The 26,488-nt window shown below is 39.4% G+C and overlaps 3 protein-coding genes across 4 annotated transcripts in view; 1 reads left to right on the forward strand and 2 right to left on the reverse strand.

The window, feature by feature from the left end:
- Positions 1 to 12,972, reverse strand: part of LOC140551767 (ubiquitin-conjugating enzyme E2 E2-like) — a 70,574-nt gene extending 57,602 nt beyond the window's left edge. Inside the window, exons 1-3 of one of the 2 annotated variants that reach the window (XM_072675404.1) lie at positions 12,794 to 12,972; positions 6,894 to 7,091; positions 943 to 993 (exon numbers count right to left, since the gene is read on the reverse strand). In XM_072675404.1, coding sequence (XP_072531505.1) covers positions 943 to 993; positions 6,894 to 7,090 — 248 coding nt within the window. In that variant the 5' untranslated portion in view covers position 7,091; positions 12,794 to 12,972. Of the gene's footprint in view, positions 1 to 942; positions 994 to 6,893; positions 7,097 to 12,793 lie in introns of both variants that reach the window. The other variant, XM_072675403.1, reaches the window with a different exon arrangement.
- The window catches only part of rpl15 (ribosomal protein L15), a 133,591-nt gene that overhangs the window by 89,390 nt on the left and 17,713 nt on the right, over positions 1 to 26,488 (reverse strand). The gene's annotated exons all lie outside the window — the stretch shown is intronic.
- On the forward strand, positions 18,402 to 26,410 carry sf3a3 (splicing factor 3a, subunit 3). The gene is made up of 17 exons (XM_072674630.1): positions 18,402 to 18,609; positions 19,406 to 19,453; positions 19,568 to 19,620; positions 19,735 to 19,840; positions 19,975 to 20,047; positions 20,234 to 20,325; positions 20,420 to 20,502; positions 20,761 to 20,899; positions 21,333 to 21,401; positions 21,693 to 21,760; positions 21,895 to 22,002; positions 22,083 to 22,152; positions 22,611 to 22,775; positions 23,453 to 23,563; positions 24,552 to 24,642; positions 24,943 to 24,998; positions 26,112 to 26,410. The coding sequence occupies exons 1-17, from the start codon at positions 18,514 to 18,516 to the stop codon at positions 26,187 to 26,189; spliced, it is 1,506 nt and encodes a 501-aa protein (XP_072530731.1). The 5' UTR covers positions 18,402 to 18,513; the 3' UTR covers positions 26,190 to 26,410.

Consider the following 26,488-nt stretch of genomic DNA (forward strand, 5'->3'; position numbering starts at 1 on the left):
ATAACACTGCTATTTCTACAGAGTATGTTTTATGTCCTTCTATCCCTCCTGCACAAGCTACCTAGGCACCGCCCAATGCCTAAACCACACAAAACATTTCCTGTACACTAAACATGTGTAAGGGTAACTCCGGATAATTTTCGGACCAGAGTTCATATGTGAAGTGTAGACGAGACTACAATTGCAGGTCTAGGAGTCCCAAATTGCACACCATCATGCTAAATAGTATGTCAAAAGAAGACACTGCCATTAGTAGCACATTCAGCATAGTATTAGGTACCTTTGGAGCCTGGCCGAATCAAGTCTCTAGTAGTGATCTTGAAGAGTCTTTAATACTTAATATCAAATTAACCGTCTGCATTATTTGTATTGAACATTAAACAGCATACTACCTTGTACTGTGACCTCACTTACAGAATTTTTTCTCCGAGATCGCCCAGGCTATGTACTTGACGAACTGATATATAAATTACTAAACACAAATGTGTCAATTCCACAAGTCTGTAGTCTAGTGGCTGTCAAGAGCAAGTTCAGGTCCACTCATGCTGTGAACATGAGAGCTAGGTCCACATCACTAATGAGAGTCACCATCTTCGACACAAAAAAAACCCCACACACACTTTTTGCCTGTCAAAGAAATCAGAGCAACCATACTGACATGTTCTTGGCAAATCCACATCTTTGCAGAGTCACCCAGCTAAGATTACCATCAAGGTTAATAGCATTTGGCCTGCAACCAAGACTTGGCTCTTAAAAAACACTCTCCTCATTCCTTGCTCATATGACACACATTAATGCCAGCAGCCCTATTCATGCCAGATAGGTGCATTAAATGGCCTAATAAAGATAACCCAAGCACGTTTCTGAAGCCTCGCTCCAAACACAGAGTCACGTAAAACCCAGCAACAGCAATTAAACGCACAGCAAACTCATGTGGCCTACCTGCAGTTTGGAGGTGGGTCAAGAGTTATCTCCGCTAGCTCCTTCTGAATCCTGTGGAGAAAGAGAAGAAAGTGTTATGCATTCACCATATTCAACCACTTTGCATCTCCTATTCCAAACAGAGCTAAAAGCCATCTGTGTATTTGCTGGCCTGTACTCAGCGAACACCTCATTGATTTCCAATTGAGCTTGCAAGCTCTTCTGTTGAATACAGAAGTATGTAAGGTTAAGTTAACACGGCATGGCTGCATTTCATGAAAAGGCATTTTTTCAAGCTTGTTAACACAAAGTTGGGAAGTGGGGATACAACAGAGTTTACAGTTGCAATTGCAGTGTCAGATTCTATTTATATATGTATTCATTTACTTACTGCCTGGGCAATAAAAGCAGTTATTTCTACCTTTTAACCATTAAACAACAAAAAAAACAATAAGCAGACATTTCTGTCATTCTGTCGTAATCAACTCTGCGGCTTTAATGCAATGTTTTGCTTATTTATATATTCTCATGCCACCTTGTAAAGAAATCTACTTCTCAAGTCTTAATAATCAACATGTCCATAGCAACTTGAACTGTGTTCTGAATGTGTGAGCATGTCTAACCGTCTTTTATATGGTGATAGAAAACTCATTAGCCCAAGCACAGAGCTCATCTACTCTGGGGAGACATTTAGTTACAGAGAACAAAGACAAACACCCTGAATGGATTACAGATAAGATAGGAGTTATATGGTTAATAAAAGCATCAAGCACCTATTTTACACTAGGGGTGTAACAACCAATCGACTACAATCGAAGGCCAAATTAGTTGCCAATTAATTTAATAGTCGGTTAGTAGGTGACCTCACTGCAGGCATTTCTTGCGCTAACTAGGAACAATTGGCAAAGTTTAAGAAATACAGTGAAATACTGTGTATGCAGTGAAAGTGTTTTATCAGTGTGGCTTTTTACAGCAATAAGTCACGTAAATGGAGCACATGGAGAAAAGAGCAAGAAGCCAACACAACCACACATCTGTAGCCCTATCACTCCGGCGTGGAGTGGAGAGCAGAGTTCTATTAATGTGAGGCATGGAAGTCCCTTATGGAGACGGACTGAGTGCAAAAAGGAGAACTCCTCAAGTAAGTCAACCTCAGAACAACGGACTCCACTGTTAAATTATGAGTACCAGAATGAGAGGCGCAAGAAAGAGGCAATAGATCCACTCAACCGCCCCATACATATAGACCATATCAAAACAAAAATCACTAATATAAACGAAGCAGTAACACAAAATACTTACAAAGTGAACGCTAAAATTACTGTCTTACACTTGTCATCATTTTTTATTTTTTGCTGAAAAATTAAGGGAAAACTTGCTTCCAAAAAAGGTATTTCAGGACGGCTCACACACAACATACTTTCTGCGCACATGCACATATGGTCAAACATATGAGCCAGAATACAGTGTCACAACAGAGACAAGGGAGCCATCAGAGAGAGTAGCATCAGTCAACAGAGAGAGAGCATCTAATGCTGCCTTTGTGGTTCACTGGTGTCCACATGGAGGTGAAGATGCTGCAGCATTCATTCCAACATCTCTTTGCTGAGACAACAACAAAAGAAACTCTTACTTGTGATAACAGTAAGCCAACAGCTTACAGCTGTAACAGCTAGCATAACAAGCAATGCAGTGCAATATGCTCATCTCAGGTACCATTAATGAAACATAATTAGACTGAACACATTTGGAGGAGAATGTAAACTGCCGTTGACTAACAAACGTCCTCCTTGGCTAGAATCAGGCTGAATGATGGCGGAAGAGGGAATGCCAATTATGCTCTCTTGGACTCCTGACCACAAGCCGAGACTGAGTGTATCAGATTGCATTCCCTCACATTTTCCATTTCTGTAGCCCTCTGTCTTGTGAAATCATTATTAATAGTGCATTATCATCAAATATAAACACACAGGCTCCTTTTCAGTATCTGCAAGGTATACAGGTTACAGGTATATACGCTCTTTGGGTGCATTACTTGGAAGGGTTCAAGTAGCTGACTGATAGTCAGCATTGTGCAAGTTGCTGTCTTAATAGACAAAGAATCTGACAACTCTAAAGCGTGTAGAGAGGCAATTTGAACCATGACTCATTTAAAAAGGGAGCCTAAATATTTGAACTGTATAAGACAGAACAGTGGTGAATCATCCCTTTAATGACTGTAGGCTACTGCATGCCAAAAGAATGTCTTATAAACGTGACACTGCTTGTTTTGACTGAACAGTTTTGTTCTGTCGCTTGTCTATTAGACTTCCACCAGGGGAGTCTCTTACACTCTTAAAATTAATGTGCTACAAATGTTTTTTTGAGCAAGGCTATAGAAGAACCACTTTTGGTTCCATAAAGAACCATGCATTTGATGTTTACTAGGTTCTTTGAACTTCTATTACACCCCTACTTTTTTTTTTTTTTTTTTTTTTTTTTTTTTACTTTTTCTTATTTTTTCAAATAAGATTCTCAAATAACCATTTGCAGCACTTTATTTATTTGTTTGTTTTTAAATAGTGTACTACAGCTGATGCAGCATCAGTAGGCAGTCAGCACGCTCAGAGGAATGCATGGCTCCCCAGCTCTGATACAACAACTGTGCTGACCATCATTACACTCTGAGTGATGTGGGGAGGTATTGCAATCAACCTACCCCTGAGAAAGCAAGGCCAATTGTGCTCTCTTGAACTAGTGGTGGCAAGGGTGACTTAGGATTCGCATCTTTATTTTTAAAAAGCATACAATATTGTCTTCTAAACTGTTCTTTCAAAGTCATCTGAATACACACATCAAACGACATACACTGCAGCCTCCAATTACCTAAGGTTTTGATTTGTACCAAAACAGCCAGGCTTTCAGATGGCAGTCTCAGATACGTTTCAGGGGAAACAGTTTCCACAAATGATCCCCGTCGAGTAGGGAGATTGCTCATAAACAAGAGCCTGTAGAAGCTCCACTGCAGTAAGAACGTGGGTCAGATTTCACAAGCACAATCTGCCACTTACATAATCAAGTAGTAAACCAATGTTTTACACACTCTCTCTCACTCTCACTCTCTCACTCTCTCACACACACAAACACACACACAAAACACACACACACACAAACACACACACGCACAAACACACACACGCACAAACACACACACGCACAAACACACACACGCACTCAGACTTCCTCTCTGCTGAATGTGAAACAATGACAGTCATTATTACCCCAAATGGTCCTTGAAAGCAAATACACAACAGGCCGACATTATGATATGGGCTTATTAAAACTGTAGGCCGGCAGTACACCGGGTTCATATATAACAGCAGCTATTAAATCTGCAGCAGTAGGAGTTATGGAATGTATATTTAGCAATAACCATTGACTGAATTACCCAGTCAGCTTGTAAACTCCACAAACTGAGCACTGGATTTATACAGGTGCATCAACAATCAACAAAATCCCTGTAAATGAAACCGCAGAGTCATTAGGAGCGAGAGCGGGAAGCCCTCTGTTTGATGGCACCTCCCAGCAGAAACCAGGCACATCATTTGTGAGTCATTGCAAAGCGGCAGGCCTTAGGAGACGCGCGCACACACACACACATCCCAGTTACAAAGCCGACGGGGAATCGTTCGGGCGCAGGTGTAGGTGCCGATAATCGTCTACGGGGAAATGACAGCAGCTGGGTGAACCACGAGGAAAGGGGGGAGGGCTCAACGCTGGACCTTAATAAAACGCCTCCGGTTACAGCGCCGTTTGCAAGCTTGACTGCACGCTGTGTAATTTGATAGCAGTTTTTCCTGAGGTGGCACATTTCCATGGCTGGGTCCAAGGGCTGGCAGGGGAAGGCTGGAGCAACGATTAAGAGCTCAGGGGGGGAGCAGGCCTAATGCACTGCCCTCTGCCATTTCCAACACTCAGAGGAGCCTTTGTGAACAGGTTTAATTGTTCTGGTTCTAACTTAATGTCCTTTCGTTCTAGCTACTGCTCCAAAGACCACAGTCAGAATTATACTTTTTTTTAATTGCATTCTTTATACAAACATACACAAACACTTTACAGATTTAAACGTAAATGTTCGTGTTAATAATGCACTTCTTCCTAATATATCTTTTTCCCCACTTGCTGCCTGAATCTTCCTAATCGTATGGCAAATCTGTCTTTAAGGATGACAGCAAGCAGGTGCTTTCCCTGGGCCAATGCATCTTCTCAAACTGCTGCAACATAGTTAGGCAACCGAACGAGCTTGGACGAAAGTGGTAAACGCTACGTTTTGTGTATGTGAGCTGGCAGACACCCACAATTGGTCAGCGCTGCAGTACATTGACAGCCATCCTAAGCCATCCTTCCCACTGAGGGAGCAACACAGCCATAGGTGTGGGTGAAATGGAAAGAATTATAGATATTTTTACAATACATGACTTCACAACTAAATGAAAAACATTTGATCTAGTAAAAAGAAAAAACATGTAATCCACATTCACATAATGCACTGCACTAAATCCAAAGGGTGAGATGCCCCAAATAAGTCATCAGATTTGTTCCAGACAGTATTTCTTTTATTGCAAGTCAACGTTTAATTTAGTTTAATTTACCAACAGCAATGATCAATATTTGAAAGCAAAACAAAAAATTATAAACTGAATTATAAAGTATTCAGTCTTGAGACTAGTTGTAAATCTGCTGGGGTAGGTTTCTACCTAGTAGCTTTGCACTGTTTGGGAGAAATTATCACCCATTCCTGGCAGATTTTCTCCAGGTTGTTAAGGTTGGTTAAAGGAAGCTTGTAAAAAGTGCCACAGATTCTCATTTGGATTAAGATCGGAACTTTGATTTCTCCATTAATGAACATTCTCCTTTTTGTTGTTCAACCACTCCTGTGTTGCTTTGGCTTTGTGCTTGTGATCATTTATGTGCTAAAAGCCGAGGTTTCTTCCAAGCTTTAGCTAGTTTTTTAGCAGACTGAAGCAGGTTGTCTTGCAGTATGTCCTGTATTTCGATCCATACATCCATCAATCCATCATTTTTAACAAGATGCCTAGTACAGCTAGGACAGGCATCCCCACAACACGATGCTGCCGCCCCCATACTTCACTGTAGAGATTAAGGGTCATTATGATAAGATGTTTATTAAGGGTTTGGGGGTGTTAGGTTTTTGCATTTAGAATTTTGGCCAAAGCTGCATTTTGGTCTAATTTTTCTCAAGTTCTGAGGGAAGGCCTGGATAGTATGACGCAACAGTGCTCACTGAGATATCCAAACTAGGGCTGCACAATCTATTGATTTAGCATTAATATGGTGAAATCTGGCGAAAGGTTCTGTAATTCCTTTAATATCGCAGCATATAATCACACAAAAAAATACCTAGCAATGTCATACAAGCCTAATTTTTGGGGGGGTTTTTTATCCAAAAAGGCAAAACTTTCTTTAATGTTTTTTTCTGGTAGAGGGCAGTTGATAGCCAACTGTGTCCTAATTAGGGCCAGATTTTCCTTTAGTGTAAAGTGGGAACTTCCACATTGCGGGGCTTGAATATTTATGCAAACAACACTTTTCAATTATTATTTCTGTCACAGAATATTTCAGTACAGTAAAACCTTTAAAGTAACATTCGTGTCAAAAGAACATATGTAAGTGTCATTTGTAATCCAGACAAATCTGGGGACTTTTTAGGTAAACTACTGTCCAATCTTTCCCAGAAAAGGCAATTCCACTGACGTTGCAGGCATGGAAGATACCAAACAGCTATTCAGTAATCTCTGACTGTTGGGACAGCTGCCAGATTTCAAAGAGCATTTCACACAGATAGATGCTATAAATCTCTGCTATAAAACTATTTCTAACAAATATTTAAAAAAAAACATTTGTTAAATACAGAATTGCCATAGCATATCTGACCAGCATCCTTTTAAAGCCAGAGAAGAGCTTTAGCCTACCTTTTGGCACTGGTGGAGAGCTTGGCAGCGGTCTTGCTGGAGATCTTGGCCTCTTTCTTTTTTGGTGGAGCTGGATCCCTCTCTCTCTCCCTTTCCTCAGGCTGCTCTGGGGGTGCTACCTCTCTCTGTTCAACATCTGAACTGCCCCCACTTGTGTTCGGACTATCGTCCGGCCTAGTCTGGACCTCACTGGACATCCTGATCTGGCACAGACACAGAGAGGGAGACAAATAAGTGATTAGCGCTGGATGGTTTTGATGATGAAACCTTTTTAGTATCATGATCATTTAAACAGAAATACAATACAATACAATTATACATACATTAACGCTCAGGAAGCATTTGTTAGCATTATTGAAACAAATGCTTCCTGAGTTCTGCTATGCTGCGCTATAAAATCTTATAATCCCCATGCAGCTTATTTTGACTGGACTGTTTCATTTTATTTTAGAAGGTTATTGTGAATATAGCATAAAGTCTACTAATAATAAATCAAGATTATTCTATTATATTAATATTATAATACAATATAAATTATAATTAACATTACTGAGCACTGACACCAGTATACTGGTATTGATGATTTATTATGCTGCAGTATAAATGACCCACTCTGCACCCACAAAAATAAATCCACTGATTACATCTGCACCACTTCAAAGTGCTGGTTTAGGAGGAAATCCACCAATATTTTAAAATTAGTGCATAATTCTATTATCTTACTTTTTATCACTGAGATGAAAGTAAGGTAATTCTGAGTGGTTTTATGTGAAAAGCCTCGTAGCAGAGAAACGTACAACTCTGATTTCTTTATAACAGTGGTGACAGAAACCCATGGTTGCAACATAAACCACAAATTTAACCATTTTATTTACTATTCAAATCCATTAGTAAATCTAAGGGGTGGGATCCAAGTCAAATGTGTTGAATCATTATGCAGCAAGCAAACAGTCAGTTCTTGATGTGTTAATAGTAACTCCTACTACCCAGAAAAGGAGCCTTTTCACTCTAACTTTCACAGGTGCCTAAAAGTTTTGCACAGTACTGTATATTTGCCATATCAAAGACTGCTAGCAGTCAATCAGGCCAAAAGAAACAGATTTTATGGCCTTACAAAACCCTGCATGAACCTCTGTCACAATTGCACAAATACACTTTTTTAAAAAGTTCTTTTAAAACTATTATGTAACCATTTCATGGAAAGAGGTCATTAAACTCTTCACAAAACTGAATCTTTTTACCATCACTGTGACAAATTCTGACAGGGCAGGTTTTTCTCTGGGGCTTTTTACAATAACCCACTCCAAAGGATCTTAAAGATACAAGTATGCGGAAATGTAGGGGAAAAAAAACCTTTAAACCAGAGAGGATTTACATACTGCATATTTCTATCAGGTTGTTTTGAATGGGCCTGTCTGCAACTATTATGGTGCCAATCCCTCCCTTAACTGTGGCCAATCCCAAAAAGTTTCATGCTTGCTGTAATGACTATGTGCCAATCAAACTGTTGTTTAAATGAGGCTCATAATCAACTTCCTGCTTCTTCCTGCTCTGCCAGTGTGAGGAGCACGCATCGTAGCTACAACATGCAAATAAAACTGGCACTATCAAATTCACTAACCTTTTTCATGTGGGATATAAATATATGAAATAAATGCTACTGTAAACACAAAAGGCAAATGTGTATGCATTAAAGCAGCTGCTGTATCATGAATGACTCTATTCAAACAAAGAGGTCTAGCACTGCATATCTATAAATAGCTGCCCTGGGGGCCTTATGAATATGACATCAAGAGGTTTTTTTTAATACTGCATTAAAAAGAATTGCTACTTTCTTAATCATAAAGTGCATATGATTCTCATAAAAGGTACCCCAGTTGCTAAATAATACATTCTTTGCATGCCTGCATCTTCAAAGGTCACAGCAATAAGCTCAGAGATCTCTCCAGAGGGAGTCGATCACAAAGAAGCTCCTCCGTAATCAAGGCCTGACGACAAGGTCGAGGCTGAGGAAATTCAATTTTACATCAGAGCCATAAAGCTCCAAGGTGACCAGGGAAAGCCACTCTCGATTGAGAGAAGAATTGAGATATTCAGACAAATGGATAGATGGATGGACAGGCAGACAGACAGGCAGAGCTGCCAAGGTAGATAGTCTTCTGTTAGCCATACATTTAACCTCTGAATGATCACATAGCTGGCCAAATACATGACAGCAAAGCAATTAAGACACAGGCATTGCTTTACTACTTATGGGCAGGCTTATCTTCACTGTTCATTACCACCCAACTGCCATCTCCGAATGCACAGTTCAGTGCAGTGAGCCATTAGTAGTATTAAGGAGTGGTCACCATTGATTATATTGGTAAATGAATTACTAATTAAATCAAGTATAGCCTTTCAGTAGTGCCCTTTTGTGAAGATTCATTAGTCTGCCAAGCTTGAGCAAATGAGTGAATTTACAACCCAAGCCCATGAAGTGCTTTAAGTTAAATAATAATTAAACAAAACAAGGACACGCAGTGTCACTGACACAAAACATCAAAAGCTTTCTCAGTAATAACAGCACACCCTTGTGGAAAATGCTCAGCTTGCTAAAGGCTAATTTGAGTGAATAGTGACAGAGACTGCCATATTTGTTTCCAAAATTTGTTGTGAAAATGGTCCAAAAAAAAAACAAAAACGTTTAAAACAGTCATTTGTGCAATGAACCATTAAAAGGCATAAAGAACCTCCCCACATCGTATAAGGATATTTCCTACTACCTTTACAACCTTCAAAACACCTCTCATTAAACAAAACTGCCCCCCATCACGTAATTGTGACAGTTCCAGCAATGTGGAGAAAACCTCCTTTCGATCGCCTTTAAGAAGATCTTTTAAAACACACTTTTAAAGCAGAATCTGTATCCCATTCGTAGGCCGCCAACTGCAGGCACAGTTTTAGTGCTTCAACGAGATTACTGAGGATTTGAGCTCAACAGTGTTCCACATACACAACACATGCTACACTTGAAGGTTCTTGACGCCAAGTTAAGACATCAGCAGACTCACATTCCATGATATTTGGCACAATACAGCATGGTGAGGATTGTTCCCACATACTTATGAAGTTTTGGTACTGTCAGTATCAGCACAGGCAGCTATTACAACATTGCACTCCACTGAAATTACAGCCTACTTCAGCTGTAGCACACAGACAGGGTTGGGTAGTAACAGAACTGCATTCGGTTACAGTTACAGAGAAAAAGTAAGCAATTTGATCACAGTCACATTTTTAAAAACAGGGTCATTACTAGCAGGAAAACAATACCATCTAAAAGGATAACCATGTTATCAAATAAGCAAGCCTGCGTTTGTGAGTTACTGTTGTTGATGTTCGCTGTAAATTTGTCTTTGTTAATGACTCACATGGAGCAAGTTGCCTCATGCTGTATGATTAGCTGACTGCTGGATGTTTTTGTGTGAATTTATACATATAGTACTTGAATATGTGGATTTTAAAAATAAGTAATCCAGAAGTAACTTAAAGTAATCAGATTACATTACTCTAATAATGTAATCTTTTGATTTATGTTACAATTACATGTTTAAACAGGTAATCAGTTCAGAATACTCTTCTAAAGTAAACCTCCCAACCCTGCTTATGGGTTTGCATTTACTGACACAGATGTTGTACTTTACACACACACAGCTTGTGTTATCTCCATAGAAAGGAAGTGCCAATACAAGAGGTGCAGTCGCACATGGGTCATGAGTAGTTTAATGCACAGGCCTATCTGGGCTTAAGCCCAGTGGCCCCCAATTGGCGGTTTAAATAAGATTTATTTACCCTCCATCCATCCACCCACCCACACACATAAACCAATGATAATCCTTAACTGTTGATTAACAGGACTTATTAAGAAGGTCAGTGCTGATGCTGATTGGCGGCTGCCCAATTTTTATGTATCGTCATTTAATGAATTTATCATTCAAGCTGGTGCCAGCGGGGTGCAAGACAGGGCTGCAGCTCACCTTGAAATATGTGATTTCTTATGGTGCGTCATTTAAGAAATGATCTGTATATAATTTACATACCCATTATTACTCAGAAGAATTGCAAATGCGTACACAGGGCTTGACAAATTGCTCAGACATGTCAGACCACCGGGGGCACTAGTCCGCTGCTAATTTAGTTGTGCCTGTTCGTGTTTATAAGCTATACATCAATAGCAGTTTGAGAACCTGTTAACAAAGAGAGAGCAAAACGCTTCAACTGGAATTGATTACAAAGCACAATTTTCTTGGAGCATCAGCAAAGCTCAAACGCACCTCATAAAAATTCATATCTAGGGTGAATCTACTACGCTTGGTTAACCGAGCTGTGGTTCAAGCTGTAGCTGTTTTATCTAAGGTCATCTTGGCAGTTAAAATCACGAAATCATGAAATCACGTTTGCGAGACATGGCGGGCTGTAATTTAACTGACACTCTGACTGAGATTGGCTTAGCTTGTTTGGCTTGTGTACTTCTTAGCTGTTATCTCACTAATTTGGCTATAGCTGTGCGGTGTAGCTATGTTACTTATTACAGATTGATAACTACAGTGATATTTTGTTGGTTATCAAATGTTTCTGGTTTTATATAAGGCAGAAATAGAGATGATGAGTGTTGTTCAGAGACTGTCAGCAAACCAACCGTGGCAGACTTTCTGGATGCTGTGTGTGGTCCACAACAGTTTGGAGGGAATTCAGCTGTGTGCAGTTGTGTTATACTGGTTTTATGGATTAACTAGAACCTACAAGTAGGTTAAAGTGCCTCGGCCCCCCCAGCACTGGGCTATAAGGTAGAGTTCTGACTGGAGCTTCATCCAACACCTTCAGGATGAGTTGGAGTGGCTTTTTAAAGTAATTAATTATTTAATTAATTAATTAATTTTTTTTACCTAGAACCCAGACCGTCCATGATCGCCTTCCTAGAACAGCAGAGGCTGTTACTGCTGCGTTGGGTGAGCAGATATCTACACACTATCGCACAGATACTGTAACACAATCATGCTCTCACGTTTCGCCTCAAGGGGGTTGTTCAGAAAAGGCTTTTTGGGGAGACGCATCGTTTCATTCAACACAGAAATTTCCACAGACGACATAATCGATTCCAGTTATCACATCACGTCACATGACCACAATGTGTTGTCATCCGTAACGGCTTTATTGGGTCCTCCGGGAAAGCCAACAACCCCCCTGAAACGGACAACCCGCGGGCAAAAGCCCGTGAGCTAACACGGTGTATGTAAACAGAACCGAATCCATAACCGCTGTGAAATCCCACGTCGTAGTCGAACGTGTTGCACGCGCAACACACACACACACACACACACACACACACACACACACACACACACACACACACACACACACACACACACACACCTTCTTCCCCGCCATGTGGGAGAAAAAGAAACTCCCTGCCATCTTCTGTTTTCTGTTTATGTAGCTAGCTTCATCGGCTAACTCGGCTAGCCTCTTCCCTTCAAAGCCCCACCGAGCGTCAGTTACTCACGGAGCCCCAAAACACAAACAGACCAGCTAAAAACAAAGGTTACAACTGAAAAGCACGACACGAGTGACTACTTAAAGCCGCAGTGACTCTTTTACAGATATGAACCGCCGTTAATTTGTCGCATTTGATAACGCTAGCTAACTCCGCTGACACGAAAAGGAGGAGGACACCGAACCGCAGCGAAAGCGAACGGTGTTTTTAACGGCCATGAACAGCGTGAGCTCGAGCGCCGTGTAAACCATCCCGCCCTCCCCCAACGAGCTGAGCTGCTGTCGCGGTTTCCCGCAGCTTTCATAGGTTTCGCAGCCTTTCTTCACTTCCCAGGCGCTTCGCACACCACCACACACACAAGAAATACCTGTCAGTCGTGGAGGGGAGTCAGAAAAACAGTCCTGGGATCGAGCTGAAGTCGGGCTTTTCCCCCACTGAGAGCGAAGCACGGCAGCTCTGTCCGCGCACTCGTCCTTCTTCTGCTCGGCGTTAATGACACGGAGAGCGCGAGAGAGAAACAACCGGACCGCCTCCGAGCGCGCGCCCGGCTATGTGTGTGTGTGTGTGTGACTCACAAAACTTAGTCTCCGTCAGAAACACATGCCACTGTATTATACTGTACGGATGAATGGTGGTGGACGGTCATAGCTACACTATGTGGTTTTGAAGCAGCCTGGGTTAGTGAGTAAGAGTGATCAGTGCATTACTAATTGGACGGAATTGCTCAAAAACGACTCATATAACCCGCCGCTGAGGGATTAAAACATTCACTTACATTCTCTTCTTTTTTACAAACACCCCCTTTAAAAAGTATAAGAATATTTAAATGACCATAACACAGCTGTAGTGCATAAACCTGACAGGTCAATGAGGCATGTGGGTGCATAGGGTTTCGACTGCTGCTGAAAATGTTCTTCTCTATGATGGAGAGCTTCTTGTCTTGGTGCCTGAACCGTTGAAACCCCTTGATTGAGGCCTCTCCCTCAAGCAAAATGACACCAGAACCAGAAGGGGGTTATCAGAGGTTAGCTAATGCAAATCAGAATGAGTGATTAGTCCATGGTCTATGCTAGATTATAGATTGTCTATAAATGAGTAGTTTTATTTGTTTCAGTGTGGAGGTCAGCTAGCACCAGCTCAACCAATCCATAGAAAAGGAAGTAATGGTGGACCACCATTCACCATTCATTGTACATAATTGTTTATTTTATTCCATATGCTTATTGCACATTATTCTGTATAAAAAACACAAAACACGATATGGCCTAAAGTTTGTGGACACCTGCTCATCTTTTCTTAGGCTCTAAGTGACGTGTGTCCCACCTTTGCTGCAGTTACAGTCTATGCTTGTCTGTGAAAGCTTTACACCATAATAGGACATTGCTGTGATGATTTGATTGCATTTAGTCAAAAAACACTATTCTTCACTTCCACTATTCAATAATGCCACGCACATCTTGGAGGGAAGACATTTCATCAGCTGACTTGTCCTATTACAGTACCATGCTGGAATTCAGTGAGCTCTTAGAACCACCCGTTCTTTCACTAATGTGTGGAAAGGCAGACTGCATGGCTTGATTGCATGCTTGATGTCATACACCAGTGGCAGTGGGACTGAATGACACACCTAAATTCAATGGTTGTGTCCCAATTCTTTTGTCAATACAGTATATATGAGTTTAGTTTTCTCTAGCCTGAATTGCAAATGTGTCTGTGTCCTTTGGCAGTGTACTGGTTTACTCTCAGTTACACTGCTACAAAAAAAGTGGCCATCCAAATTCATATTAATATAATTAATTATAATAATTCCACCATTTTTATAAGATAAATCATGCACAATTCCCATAATTAATGTGAAGAAATGCTCAAACAAGAGAATTAGTCACCAGGCACAGATTAGGCCCAAGCCTCTCCTAAATTATCAATGATCAATAGATGATAAAATAAAGTCAACAAAATAAAACTTAAAAGATGAATTGCTATTGGCATTGCAATCTGCTTGAAGACCAACCTTAATGCATACAAATCTAAACGTAGCCTAAGAGAACGGTTTCAGGCCTACACTCAGTAATCAGATTATACTAATCTTATATAGTGATTTAACATACATTTCTTACATTTCTGCATCCTCATATGAGGACATCACATTCTCTGTATTGCAACATATATAATGACCACATTGTCCTGTTGAAATTAGTTTATTTCCATTCCAATTTTTAAGGTTATTTGTGGTTTCACAGATTTACTTTAAGTTGCTTTGAGGGGATATTTACATGCCCAAGTGACATTAGACATTGGGAACACTTATCAGGAGAGTGGAACAATGGAATATTTGTGAATAAAAGCATACGCACTCAGTCTTGTGGAAACCCTACAGAACCACATACATGATGTTTTTCATCACTGAGAAGAACTATGTTTAAAAATGAATGTATATATTAAATTTATGAATATATATTTAAAACAATATATGAAATAATGTATATATGAATATAAAAAGCAAGTAACTAAAATAAGTTGCAAGCTGCTCCTATTTTTTCTGCAACTCAAGTTTGTTCTTGGCCTTCACGTGTATAGATGTCAATTGGGGTGATATGAAAGGATGAGGGACATACCGCCTAATGGTGTTAGCATTATGTCATCCACTCCACACTGTTTCAAGAGTCACTCCAGTTTTGACACTTGCGTCATTAAGCGCACAGGGGCACGAGCCAAAGAAAAGCCTGAAGAATAATAGGCCCTTCATCTGACCTCAGAGTGTGGCTCAGTCTGGAGCTTAAAGTGAAAACTGTGAAGACATGTGAGCCTCAGTATGGTACAGAATCCTCCAATAGCAAAATACTTAATTTTTTAAATAGAAAAATGATATTAATTATTATTAAATTCTATAAAATATTCAGCTTTAGCTACAGAGCGACATTACCTATTGATTGTCTTATTTTCAGTATGACTGTGTCTAAACCACAACACAACAGTGGCAGTCTACTAGCACAGTATGCATAATTAAAAAAAAAAATCCTTTGGTTTATTCAGTGCTTTTATTAGTATTGGAATTGCAGGCTGATTTGACGCATAAGCTACAAGTCTTAACGCTCAGGGTTTCCTTTAGAACTGAGCTCTTTTTTTAGCCTTTCCTATTAGCCAACTCTTCCTCATGGGCTTTGTCGCAACATGTTACAAAGTGCTTAACTGAATGAAGTGCCTTCCTCGCTCTGTGATCTTTCTCATTCTGGAATTAGGGGATTATACAGCTTTTAGGTGGTCCTGTTTTTATCTTAAAAAAAAAAAGATTATGTTGCTACTTACGTGAATCAGCCATAACATTAATACCACCTGCCTAATTTTGAGTAGGTCCCCTTTGTGCCAGCACAACAGAACTGAGAATGTGAAGCATGAACTCCACAAGACCTCTGAGGTGTCCTGTGATATCTGCCACCAACACGTTAGCAGCAGATGCAGCAGGTCCTGTAAATTGTGAGATTGACCCTGGTAGTGACTGCATGCCTGGAACATCCCACAAGACCTGCCAGTTTTGGAGATGTTTTATTAAAAATAATAATAAAAAAAGGTATTGATGATTTTTTACTGTTTATACATCTGATACATTAAAATGACATTGGCTCTGATTGGCTGTCCTGTATTGTGCCTAGTTAAAAAATAATGAGTTTTATGGGTTAAGTGTTAGTGTGCGAGGCTAAACTGCAATAGGCTGATATACAACAATCAGCCATAACATTAAAAACACCAGTGTAATATTGTTTAGCCAGCATTAACGGTTTCAGCTGTTTGTGCTTTTAGCACTGAGCTTTGGATGCCCACAACCCTGTCATCAGTTCCCTGGTTCTTCTGCCTTGGACCACTCTTGGTAGGTACTGGAAACACCTCACAAGACCTGCACAGTGTTTTAGAGATATTCTGACTCAGTTGTATAGCCACCACAGTTTGGTTCTTGTCAAAGTCTCTCTGCTTGACCATTTTTCCTGCTTTCCTGCACATCAACTTCAAGATCTAACCGTTCACTTGCAGCGTGATACATCTCACCCTTTGACAGATGGCACTGACCCTTAAAAACTCACCTTGGTTGAAAAGCAAGTATAAACAAAAATGTTCCTGAAGAACTTTTGGTGACATTTAGTGCTGTTTTCTTCTGGAGGATAGAAGTGAGTAGTCCATAAAACACAGTACAAATGGTAGCATAAATGGATTGTATCTGTCACAGCTTACTTCAGATCTCATTACTTTGTGATCTATAAGTGTTTTAATTATCGTGATCTCAACCTCTGGATACATTTCACTGAGAAATACTATCTCAGCAGTGCTTGTTTATGATATCAGCTAAACTGAGAGTCAAAGGATAATTCGCTGAACAAGTGCTTATTAGGCATATTCCCCTGCGAGTACTGCTGTTCCTGGAATAGGTATATGTTAGGTTAGTGACCACAAGAGGGTGTTAATGGTCAATGCTGAGCACGGGTGACAAATACCTTGCGCCTATTCCTGATTTATGTCTGTCAATTTACCCAATGTTTTGACCCACCTCCACCCCATCATAAAGCTATGAGCCTACCCTCAGTTAATGAACTGTAATATGGAAAACAGCTGTATGTCCAGCGGGGGAAATCACTGCTTTTGCTCTATTTCTACATTTCTAGATATTTATATTTTTATCAATAGAAAAATATTAATGGACAATATAAGTGGTAGGAAAAAAACTAAGCTCCTTCATTATCTGGAGAAAATGTAAATGTGCTCTTTTGCAATTTGACCATATTTTTTGGGCGCCCCTGGTCAAAATATGTTACTGTACTCAGGCAAGTGATTACTGTAACAGTGCTGAGTAAAAGATGACTTGAAGATCTTGTGAAGTGAACCTAAAACCCTGTCATCAGTAGCCCAAACTGTTGAGCCACCACTGCCCCTCAAAGGGGGATTTTGCTTCGTCCTTTCATCAATTCTACAAGCAACTCTTTTTGAAAGTTCTCTTGCTCGGCCAAAACCCGATATGGAGAGGGCCGAAAAATAAAAAAAGTACCAGCAGCCTGAGTACATAAGAAAAAGGGTCGGTAAGCCAAAGAGTAAAATGATGCAGACGTGTGAGTACTGGCCCACTTCGAGAACTGACTGTGGGGTTGTGCAGCTGCCGGAAAATGGTAGGTCCTATCAGACACAGTTTACTGAGAAAAAACATCTGTAAAAATGTGAGAAAGCAGAAGCAAAAGGTCATTATAAACAGAATTATTAGAATTATTTCAACTTCAATTAATACAATTATTATTATTATTATTATTATTATTATTGCTATTATTAATAATATAATATCAACATACATATGTAAAAAAAAAAAAACCTGTTGAGCCTCAAATGACATGGACGGCTTGAATTTCTGAAAGTCTCTTAGTGAATCAAGGCTTTAGCACTACACTGAGCACTACACCACCTCTTTAACATGATGCTTTTAGGAAACTGGGTTTGATGTTTTGTTAATGTTTCTAGGTTTCTAATAAAAATCTCTACATTTTACATCATAGTTGTTTGAATATAATATGTGAAAGCATGCACGTGACACATTTTTATGTCATATCTTTTATATTTCCCAATATGTGTAATTGAAGACTGCACAAGCAAACTTCCAAGGATGTTTTTGTAGTAAAATAAATATAACGGTGATAAACTAGTGTAGCACAGAGCCCTTAATGTATCAAGGTAGATAAATAATATTTAGACATTTAAAACGTTTCCTCGATTTCATAAACAATTTCCTTAATTTAATAAACCGTTCCCTCAATGTAACAAACGATTCTCTGCGTTTAACGTCGCTCCTTAATTTAACTGATCTCTCTCAATATTATTTAGCTACCTCTGGACTTTAGGGGCTCTGCAATTGATCCAGCCTGCTAACCGTGTTGTTGTTATAGCGCAGACGAGCCGGAACGCTTCTGCTGCTGTTAGTTTGCCGTCAGTCTGTGGAAGGGAGTGGGACAGCCGGAGTCGTCGCACGCGCGTAGTCTTGCGTAGTAACAGAGCTGACTCGGTCAGTTTATCTACAGTCCGTCTGTAAATCCCTGATTTGGGGGAAATACCAACATTATGGAGACGATTTTAGAGCAACAGCGTCGCTACCATGAGGAGATGGAAAGGCTGATGGACGCCAAAACAAAGGAGATGCTACACAAGAAAACGACGGTAATTTGAGCTAGCCGTCTGTGCTAACGCCGCTAATGCTGCTAGCTCTTCTCTGTGTGTTAGCTAGCGCGCTAACTGTTCTCAGCGAAGACGCCTCGGTTTTATTCTGTAAAAAACATAAACAACGCACTAATTTAACAGGGCTGTGGCCTAACTCAAAGCTTACTGACTACATAGCTTTGGAGTCACTGAAGTAGCCATCTAGCTATCTAGCTGTTTTCCTAGCTAGCGATAGCTAAGCTAACGTTACTTTGCGTTAGTTTGGATCTGGCGCTAGCTAGCTAGCTAGCTGGCTAACTAGCTAGCTATTTTGCTTTAAGCAGTTCACTATATGTGTGGTGGTGTTGTGGTAAATCACAAACTTTCCTGAGTATGTAGCTGGCATCATCAGTACATCTGAAAACAGCATGAATCTTAAAGACAGATGTAGCACATTAGTAGAGAGCCTCTGACCAAAAACCAAAGTTTGTGACTAGTTAGTAGTAGTAGGCTTTTTGTATTAGCATGCACTAGTTTGTATTGTAACTACATACTTGGTTATTAATCTTAAGACCCATTATTCAGTAACATATATGAATTATGCAATATCTGCTATAAAGTATTCAGTGGAAGTAATCTTAAGTCTTGTAGTTTAGTAGGGCTTTACTTAGTTACCCACAAACAATTTGCTAACTTAACTGTTTTAACTGCGTACAGGTACACAATGGAGTGAAATGAGTTGCCCCAGTTCAATTGAGTCCAGTATCTGTATCTCTCTGTGTGCTCAGTTTTTTGTATTTTTATTTATTTCTTTCAGTTGCGCGACCAGATTAATTCCGACCATCGAATACGAGCAATGCTGGATGTAAGTTCCTGTTATCTGTGTTACATACATGTTGTTTATTTAAAAAACATGCATGCTTTTAAACGCTGTATATGTGCATTATATTCTGACAGCAAAACTTTTCTTTACATGCAGAGATATATGGAAGTGAGCGGAAACCTTCGAGACTCATACGAGGACAAAGATGGGTAAGAAGGGTTTGCTTTCACTGTGACCAAAGTTTGTCATCTCTGTTTTTAAATGTATGATCTCCAGCATTCCATCAGCGTTGTATGTCATTCCTTGTAATTCCTTCTCACTAGTATGCGAAAAGAAGAGCTGAGTGCGATATCTGGGCCAAATGAGTTTGCTGAGTTCTACAACCGACTGAAACAGATTAAGGAATTCCACAGGAAACATCCAAATGAGGTAGTGCATCTGACTTTAGCATTTCGAATTTTGATTGTGAAATTGACCATTATATCAACTTGCTGTACGTTATTATAGGACATGGATTCTGATTTACAACTTCTCATTAATTTGTTTTTCACATTTACACACAGATCTGTGTGCCCATGTCCGTGGAGTTTGAGGAGCTGGTAAAGGCCAGAGACAATCCCAGTGAGGAAGCTCAGAGTAAGCCCCCCCTTTTTTTTTACTGTTACAGTTAAGGCTGTACAGTGTGTGTGTTAACCATGCCGAATGACAGTACACACTTCTGAGTATGGCAGAAAGTACCATGATGTAATGTTTTTGCTGCCTCCCCCACCCTTACATAACCAGTGTTCAACATGACTTCTGTTTTCACATTGTATTGTGCAGATCTAGTGGAGTTCACTGATGAAGAAGGCTATGGACGCTATCTAGATCTTCATGACTGCTATTTGAAATATATCAACCTGAAAGGAGTGGAGGTGTGATTTTTCGCTTTATTTTCTCAGAGATCTATTTCCTGTTGTAGTAAATTTGGTGTTGCTAATCTGATGTCTTGCTGTGTTACTGTTTTAGAAATTGGAGTACATCTCCTATTTGTCATCGTTTGATCAACTATTTGACATCTCCAAAGATAGAAAGAATGCAGAGTACAAAAAGTAAGTTGTTTCACATGGAAGCAGTGTGGTTTCTTCTTCTTTCATAGATTATGGTGCTTTGATGTGATGATGATGATTATTATTATTATTATTATTATTGTAATTATTAAACAATCAAATCAGTGAAGAAAATTGCATTAATTTTAGTAATTTCACATGACTCATTCTACTAATGGAGTTACAAATACGTTTCCACCCAGAAACATTGGTGGTGGAATAGATTGAGCTTCTGTTTGAGCTGTGTTATGTGTTTGGCAGGTATCTGGAGATGCTGTTGGAGTACCTGCAGGATTACACAGACAGGGTGAAGCCCTTGCTGGACCAGAATGAGCTCTATGGAAAAGTGCTAGTGGAGTTTGAGAAGAAGTGGGAAAATGGGACCTTCCCTGGTTGGCCCGTAGGTTCACCTTAATCTTATTTTTAATACAGAAAGCTTTTTTGTTCCACAGTGAACTTAGCCCGAATATTTCCAGTGTCAAAAACAAAAGCACAGGGGCAGAAATACAGCAAATCAGTAAAATCTAATGACTGTATTAGGCTGGTAAGTAGCCACTCATCATGGTGCTACAAGATTAAACTATTAGTTGGTATTCCGATCCCTGACAAATGTATTTTAACATATCAGCTTACAGCCTACTTGCGTGAGCTGTGCTGGCCACAAGTTTATGATGATTGACACAAGACAGACAAATGTAAATGTGTACCACTGGATGAAGCCTGGAGACCAGTGAAGCTTTAGATAATGTAATTTTGAGTAGGTGTGTGTGATTTTGATACCGTGAAACAGTTTAATTGTTAGTTAATTGTATGTTTGTGTGTGTGTGAAACAGAAAGAAGCTAGCAGTGCTTTGACTCATGCTGGAGCTCATCTGGACCTGTCTGCTTTCTCCTCTTGGGAGGTAAGGCTTGTCATTAGGAATACACAAAGTCCCAATGTTCCTTACTGATCAAACCATATTTAGATGAAAATGGGGAAAAAAAACCTTGAGGCTAAGGCATCTGTATGTAAACGTTTTGTTCTATTCATTAGGCTTCCATTGAAAGTAACCCCTTTCTTTCTCCTGTAAAGTTGCTATTTTGAAGATACAAATTTTGATGTATAGAAGTGACTGTATATCTTCAGTTGTACAGATTGTGTATTACAGTGCACTAGGACTGTCTTAGTTAATGGACCACATGATTCTTTGCAGGAGCTGGCATCTCTGGGATTGGACAGGTTAAAGTCTGCTCTCATGGCCCTGGGTTTGAAGTGTGGAGGGTGAGTGCTTGTGTATATTCTGTTCCTCTGTCAACAATACTTCTGATTTGAATAGCAAAAAGTATCAAATAAAAATGTTGTAGTATAATAGAAATAATGCTTGTGTGTGTTTAAATGAATGACTCTGTCCCTAGCACACTGGAGGAAAGAGCACAGAGACTCTTCAGTACTAAAGGCAAATCTCTGGAGTCACTGGATCCCTCTCTGTTTGCCAAAAACCCTAAAGCCAAAGGACCAAAGAAGTAGGTATTTTATAATTGATGTTAGGATACTCTTGAGTTTCGATAATTGGAGTCTAACAACTATAATCCTCTTCCCACAGAGACACGGAAAGAAACAAAGAGATTGCATTCCTGGAGGCGCAGATTTATGAATATGTGGAGATCTTGGGGGTAGGTGACCTCTAATTAGGTCCTTATTGTGGGTGTCGGATCAAAACAACTTTTTTTATTTATTTGTTGTTGTTTTTTTTAAACATTATTTGTAATACGGAAACCCTTAACATGTTGTGAATATTTTATAATGGGCCAATATAAATGATGCAGAATTACTCTTAATTACATAAATTGTGTATAGGCAATATTTGCTACCCTTGCACTGTTTCCCTCCTTTTTTTCTGTTCTGGTGTCCAGTCTTATCCATGAAGGGGTTGTGTGATTGCTGGGGGTTTTTTTTTGGTTTGTTTTTGTTTATTACAATCAAGCTGGACCATACCTGATTTCACTTGCTTAATTAATTGGTCTTCAAATAACTGATCATGTATTCTGCTCCTTCTCTGCTTTGCGGATAGCTGCTGTAGTTGATTGAGATGAGCCATTGCTAATTCAAATTTCTTTTGCCTGTCCTGCAGGAGCAAAGGCAGCTGACCCATGAGAATGTTCAGAGGAAGCAGGCTCGCACAGGCGAGGAGCGTGAAGAAGATGACGAAGAGCAGCCCAGTGAAAGTGAGAGCGAAGATGAGGATAACGAGATCATCTACAACCCCAAAAACCTGCCACTAGGCTGGGACGGCAAGGTATATCTGCGATACCTGCTTTGTATTGTTTTTATTTCCAGGAAACGGGCAGGAATCCTGGTCTGCTTCAGGTTTGAACAGTGCTGAGAATATGCTGGAACCTTGCTAGTTGTCTGGCAGGGCAAAAGCAAAAATATCGCAATACTTTTAAGGACATATTTCCTTGCAAGCTAATTGGCTAAATGAGTAACTAGCAGAACAATGCCATATTTTGAAAAGGGCAATATAAACAACTTTTGTATTTAATTTGCAGTTTGTACATTAGGGATAAAATATGAAAAGAAATGATTAGGATAAGAAAAAAAGATGTGACAAAATTAGCTGCTTGTTCCTGTGCAGATATTGCAAGATTAAATTTTGCAATATTGTAACAGTTTTTAAAAACAGTATTTGAATGAATAGTTTACAGGTAAAGATGGCAGTGTTGTACTGTCTTCAGATCCCACTGTTCTTATTGCTGGAAAAAACTTTTCTTTTACAGTAGATTTTATATATATATATATCGCAGCCCTACAGTTTATGCAGTTAAAATATACAGGTTTTTGTTGTTGTTGTTGTTGACTCTTTATATAAATGATCTAAATCTGCCTTCATGATGCATTCAGTTGTATGATACCCATAATCTGTTGTGGTGATCTTGAGTCATTTTTCGTAATTATTTTGTTCTCCCTGTCTAGCCCATTCCATATTGGCTGTACAAACTTCACGGCCTGAATATCAACTACAACTGCGAAATCTGTGGAAACTACACATACAGAGGACCTAAAGCCTTCCAGAGACACTTTGCAGTAAGTGCTTATTTCTTTACTCACATCAAAGCCTGCTGCCTTCTGTGCAGCATTCACGCAAAGGGGATACATGTCCATCATAGCTTTTTGAAGTAGCAGTGCTATATTGCAATAAAATATTTGAGGTCTAGTGTTTGTATTGCAATGAGAAATGGATTTGAGTTTCTTTGGATTTGAGAAATTAAACTTTATGATGCATTATAATAATTCTTTTAATGTTGTGTTTATTTCTGAAATGCATTTTAGAGCTGTTATAGGTTTAAATTAATCAGGGCCTACATTATATGTTGCTGTATTTATTGCAAAGTACAGAAAAACATTTGGGGTAGTTTATAAACAGTAGTTTATATCTCAATTTCAATTTCAAGTGCTCAAATTACCTTTGTACTTATGAGATCTCTGAATATTGTGACTGTTAGCTAAATGCAGGTATTTAAAGCCTTAATGTACTTGTGATGGCGTATGGGGCTTAGTTTTATTTGCTTGAATTTAGATTCCTGGCTGGAGCTTTTAAAAAGGGCTTTAATTGAATTCTCTTAACACGTCTGTTCACATCCTGGCAGTAATAGCCTTCTTTATTTAGCAGACTTCATTTACACATTCAGTGAACTACTGATGTTTAGAGAACAAAAATGTTAGCAGTGGTATCTCCATGTTGATCCATGGAGCAGAGGAAAGCAGTGCGTCCTGCTTTCAGTTAGTCTAATCTATTAACGTGTTATCAGCTTAACGTGAACTCAGAAGTGGATGAAAAAATATGGATATTCTTAAAACATTTGTTTCATTAGTATTGCAAACTTTACCCAGTGTCCCATTTTACTCATGTAAAGATTTGTATCAAAGTTTCATTTGAAGATAATGGGTCAACAGCTTAAAGTCCAGTTCTGGTGCTTTTGACATTGTAAATATATTTGAATAATTTGCACAGATAAAAGTTTCCTGCATAATATTGAATTCAAACTAAATTCTCCCTCCTTTGTTTGTTCAGGAGTGGAGACATGCGCACGGCATGCGCTGCTTGGGCATCCCTAACACAGCCCACTTTGCCAATGTTACCCAGATTGAAGATGCAGTGTCCCGTAAGTGGACCCACCACTGCATCCAGTCACTTTATTTTTAAGTGTAGATTTAAATGTTGTGTGTTTTTACATTACATTTGCATTGCATATTTAAGATGTTTTATATTTTAACTGTAATAGGACATACATATTGATACACTGCTTTTGTTCCTTACTTGTACATCAATAATCATGGTATAACCTTATCTGCATCAAAATTGGTTTTAGAATATTAATAACATTTACCTTTGATGAAGTGCCTATTAGTTACTGGGTGACTCTGATCCTGTTGTTTTCTTATCCTCCTTGTGTTTTAAATAGTCTGGTCAAAGCTCAAGTCACAGAAAGCATCAGAGCGGTGGCAGCCAGATACAGAGGTAAGTTGCACTTGGACATTACTGCAACCTGTCAGTGCAGTGAAAGAAATGGATTGCATAAACGTAAAGTGTGGGTGTGCCAACAAGTACATTTAAATATGCTAAAGAATGCATTTATTATTGTAATGTGTTATTTGACATAGAAATACTAAGTATATGACTTTGGTTGGGGTGAAAAAGGCTCAGATACACATATACATGCCCAATAACAACCATATTATTTACCTCGATTGTCTTTTTATGGTGGGCTGCTGGGGTAAAAATAATCATCTCTGCACTGATTTGCTGGATTGTGTTACCGCGATGACTTGCAGGAGCCACATTGCTAGCACTAGCACTTTAACAAGTGCATAGTAATTATTTTTTGTAGCGGGTAGTGCTGCTCAGTCCTGTCTGTGTCCTCTCGGTGCACTGTGGTTAACTAGCTGAAGACATAGTAAAGCTGGTCTGAGAGTCTTCGCTTTTAGCTCATCATGGATACCCACTCGTTTCCCCAGATTTCACTTCCTCGTGCAGTGCTGTTGGGTTATGTGCTACTGGCCTTAAAAAACTGATTTAAAGTATCAAAAACATCATAATCTCCTGAAGTGGCCATTGAGTTTATTACACTTTAGCTTTTATTGTAGAAGGGCTTTGGGTAGTGGTCTGGTCGGGTCTGGACTTTTGGAGGCATAAATAAAATGTGCCAAGGCTGTTACATAACGTTATCTTCTCAGTGAAGAGACATGTGTTTGCGGTTCACAGTATGTGACTTCCATGTATTTAACTATATCAAGATAAATACAGTTTTACCTTTTTGGGTGACCTGCATCTTGTTGACTTGGAATATTCTGTAGCTCCAGTAAACACAAACACCGCCAACATTTCATGGCTGATCTTTTATGTGTGGGCTAGATGTTTTTCACTGAACCGTCGTTTTAAGACCGTGATTACCTTACGCAAGTTAGTCCACACTGCACGGTGGTAAAACCTGCCTATGAAACTGACCACAAGAGGGAGTGATGTCCTCTACAAGCACTGATCTTTCACTCACCCCTGACTGTTGCTTTCTCACTTTCTTCATGTCTCTCATCTTTGGACTCTTTCCCTTTCGTCTTCCTTTCTCGTTCTCAGGAAGAGTACGAGGACTCCAGTGGTAACGTGGTCAACAAGAAGACCTATGAGGATCTGAAACGGCAGGGACTGCTTTAGGGCCCTGAAGTGATGGCCGAAAGACAGTGAAGCATTTGATTCATTTAGGATTGCGCAGTCTGTTTCCCCAGTCTTTTATAACTCTGGCTTCAGTCGTTCTATGTATGTATCTTTTGAAAATAGATTTGTATGTTTTTATTATTTGATCATTCCCCAATAATCCCTCTGTTAAATGAGATTGATCTGGATTTCAATATTCAATAAATCTGCACATTTTGTCACTTTGTGTGTAAGCCATATTTTAAAAGACTGAAAAGCATAATCTCTTCATTTAAAGTGTTGGCCCAAAAATTAAGCAT

The sequence above is a fragment of the Salminus brasiliensis genome, chromosome 3 (assembly GCF_030463535.1).
Source record: "Salminus brasiliensis chromosome 3, fSalBra1.hap2, whole genome shotgun sequence".
Classification (NCBI taxonomy): Eukaryota; Metazoa; Chordata; class Actinopteri; order Characiformes; family Bryconidae; genus Salminus; species Salminus brasiliensis.

Excerpts from the sequence above, each read along its gene's own strand:
- sf3a3 (XM_072674630.1), top strand. The coding sequence starts at position 18,514 with ATGGAGACGATTTTAGAGCAACAGCGTCGCTACCATGAGGAGATGGAA. Across the intron at positions 19,621-19,734 it reads TCATACGAGGACAAAGATGG|TATGCGAAAAGAAGAGCTGA; the intron begins GTAAGAAGGGTT and ends CCTTCTCACTAG. Across the intron at positions 22,153-22,610 it reads AATATGTGGAGATCTTGGGG|GAGCAAAGGCAGCTGACCCA; the intron begins GTAGGTGACCTC and ends CCTGTCCTGCAG.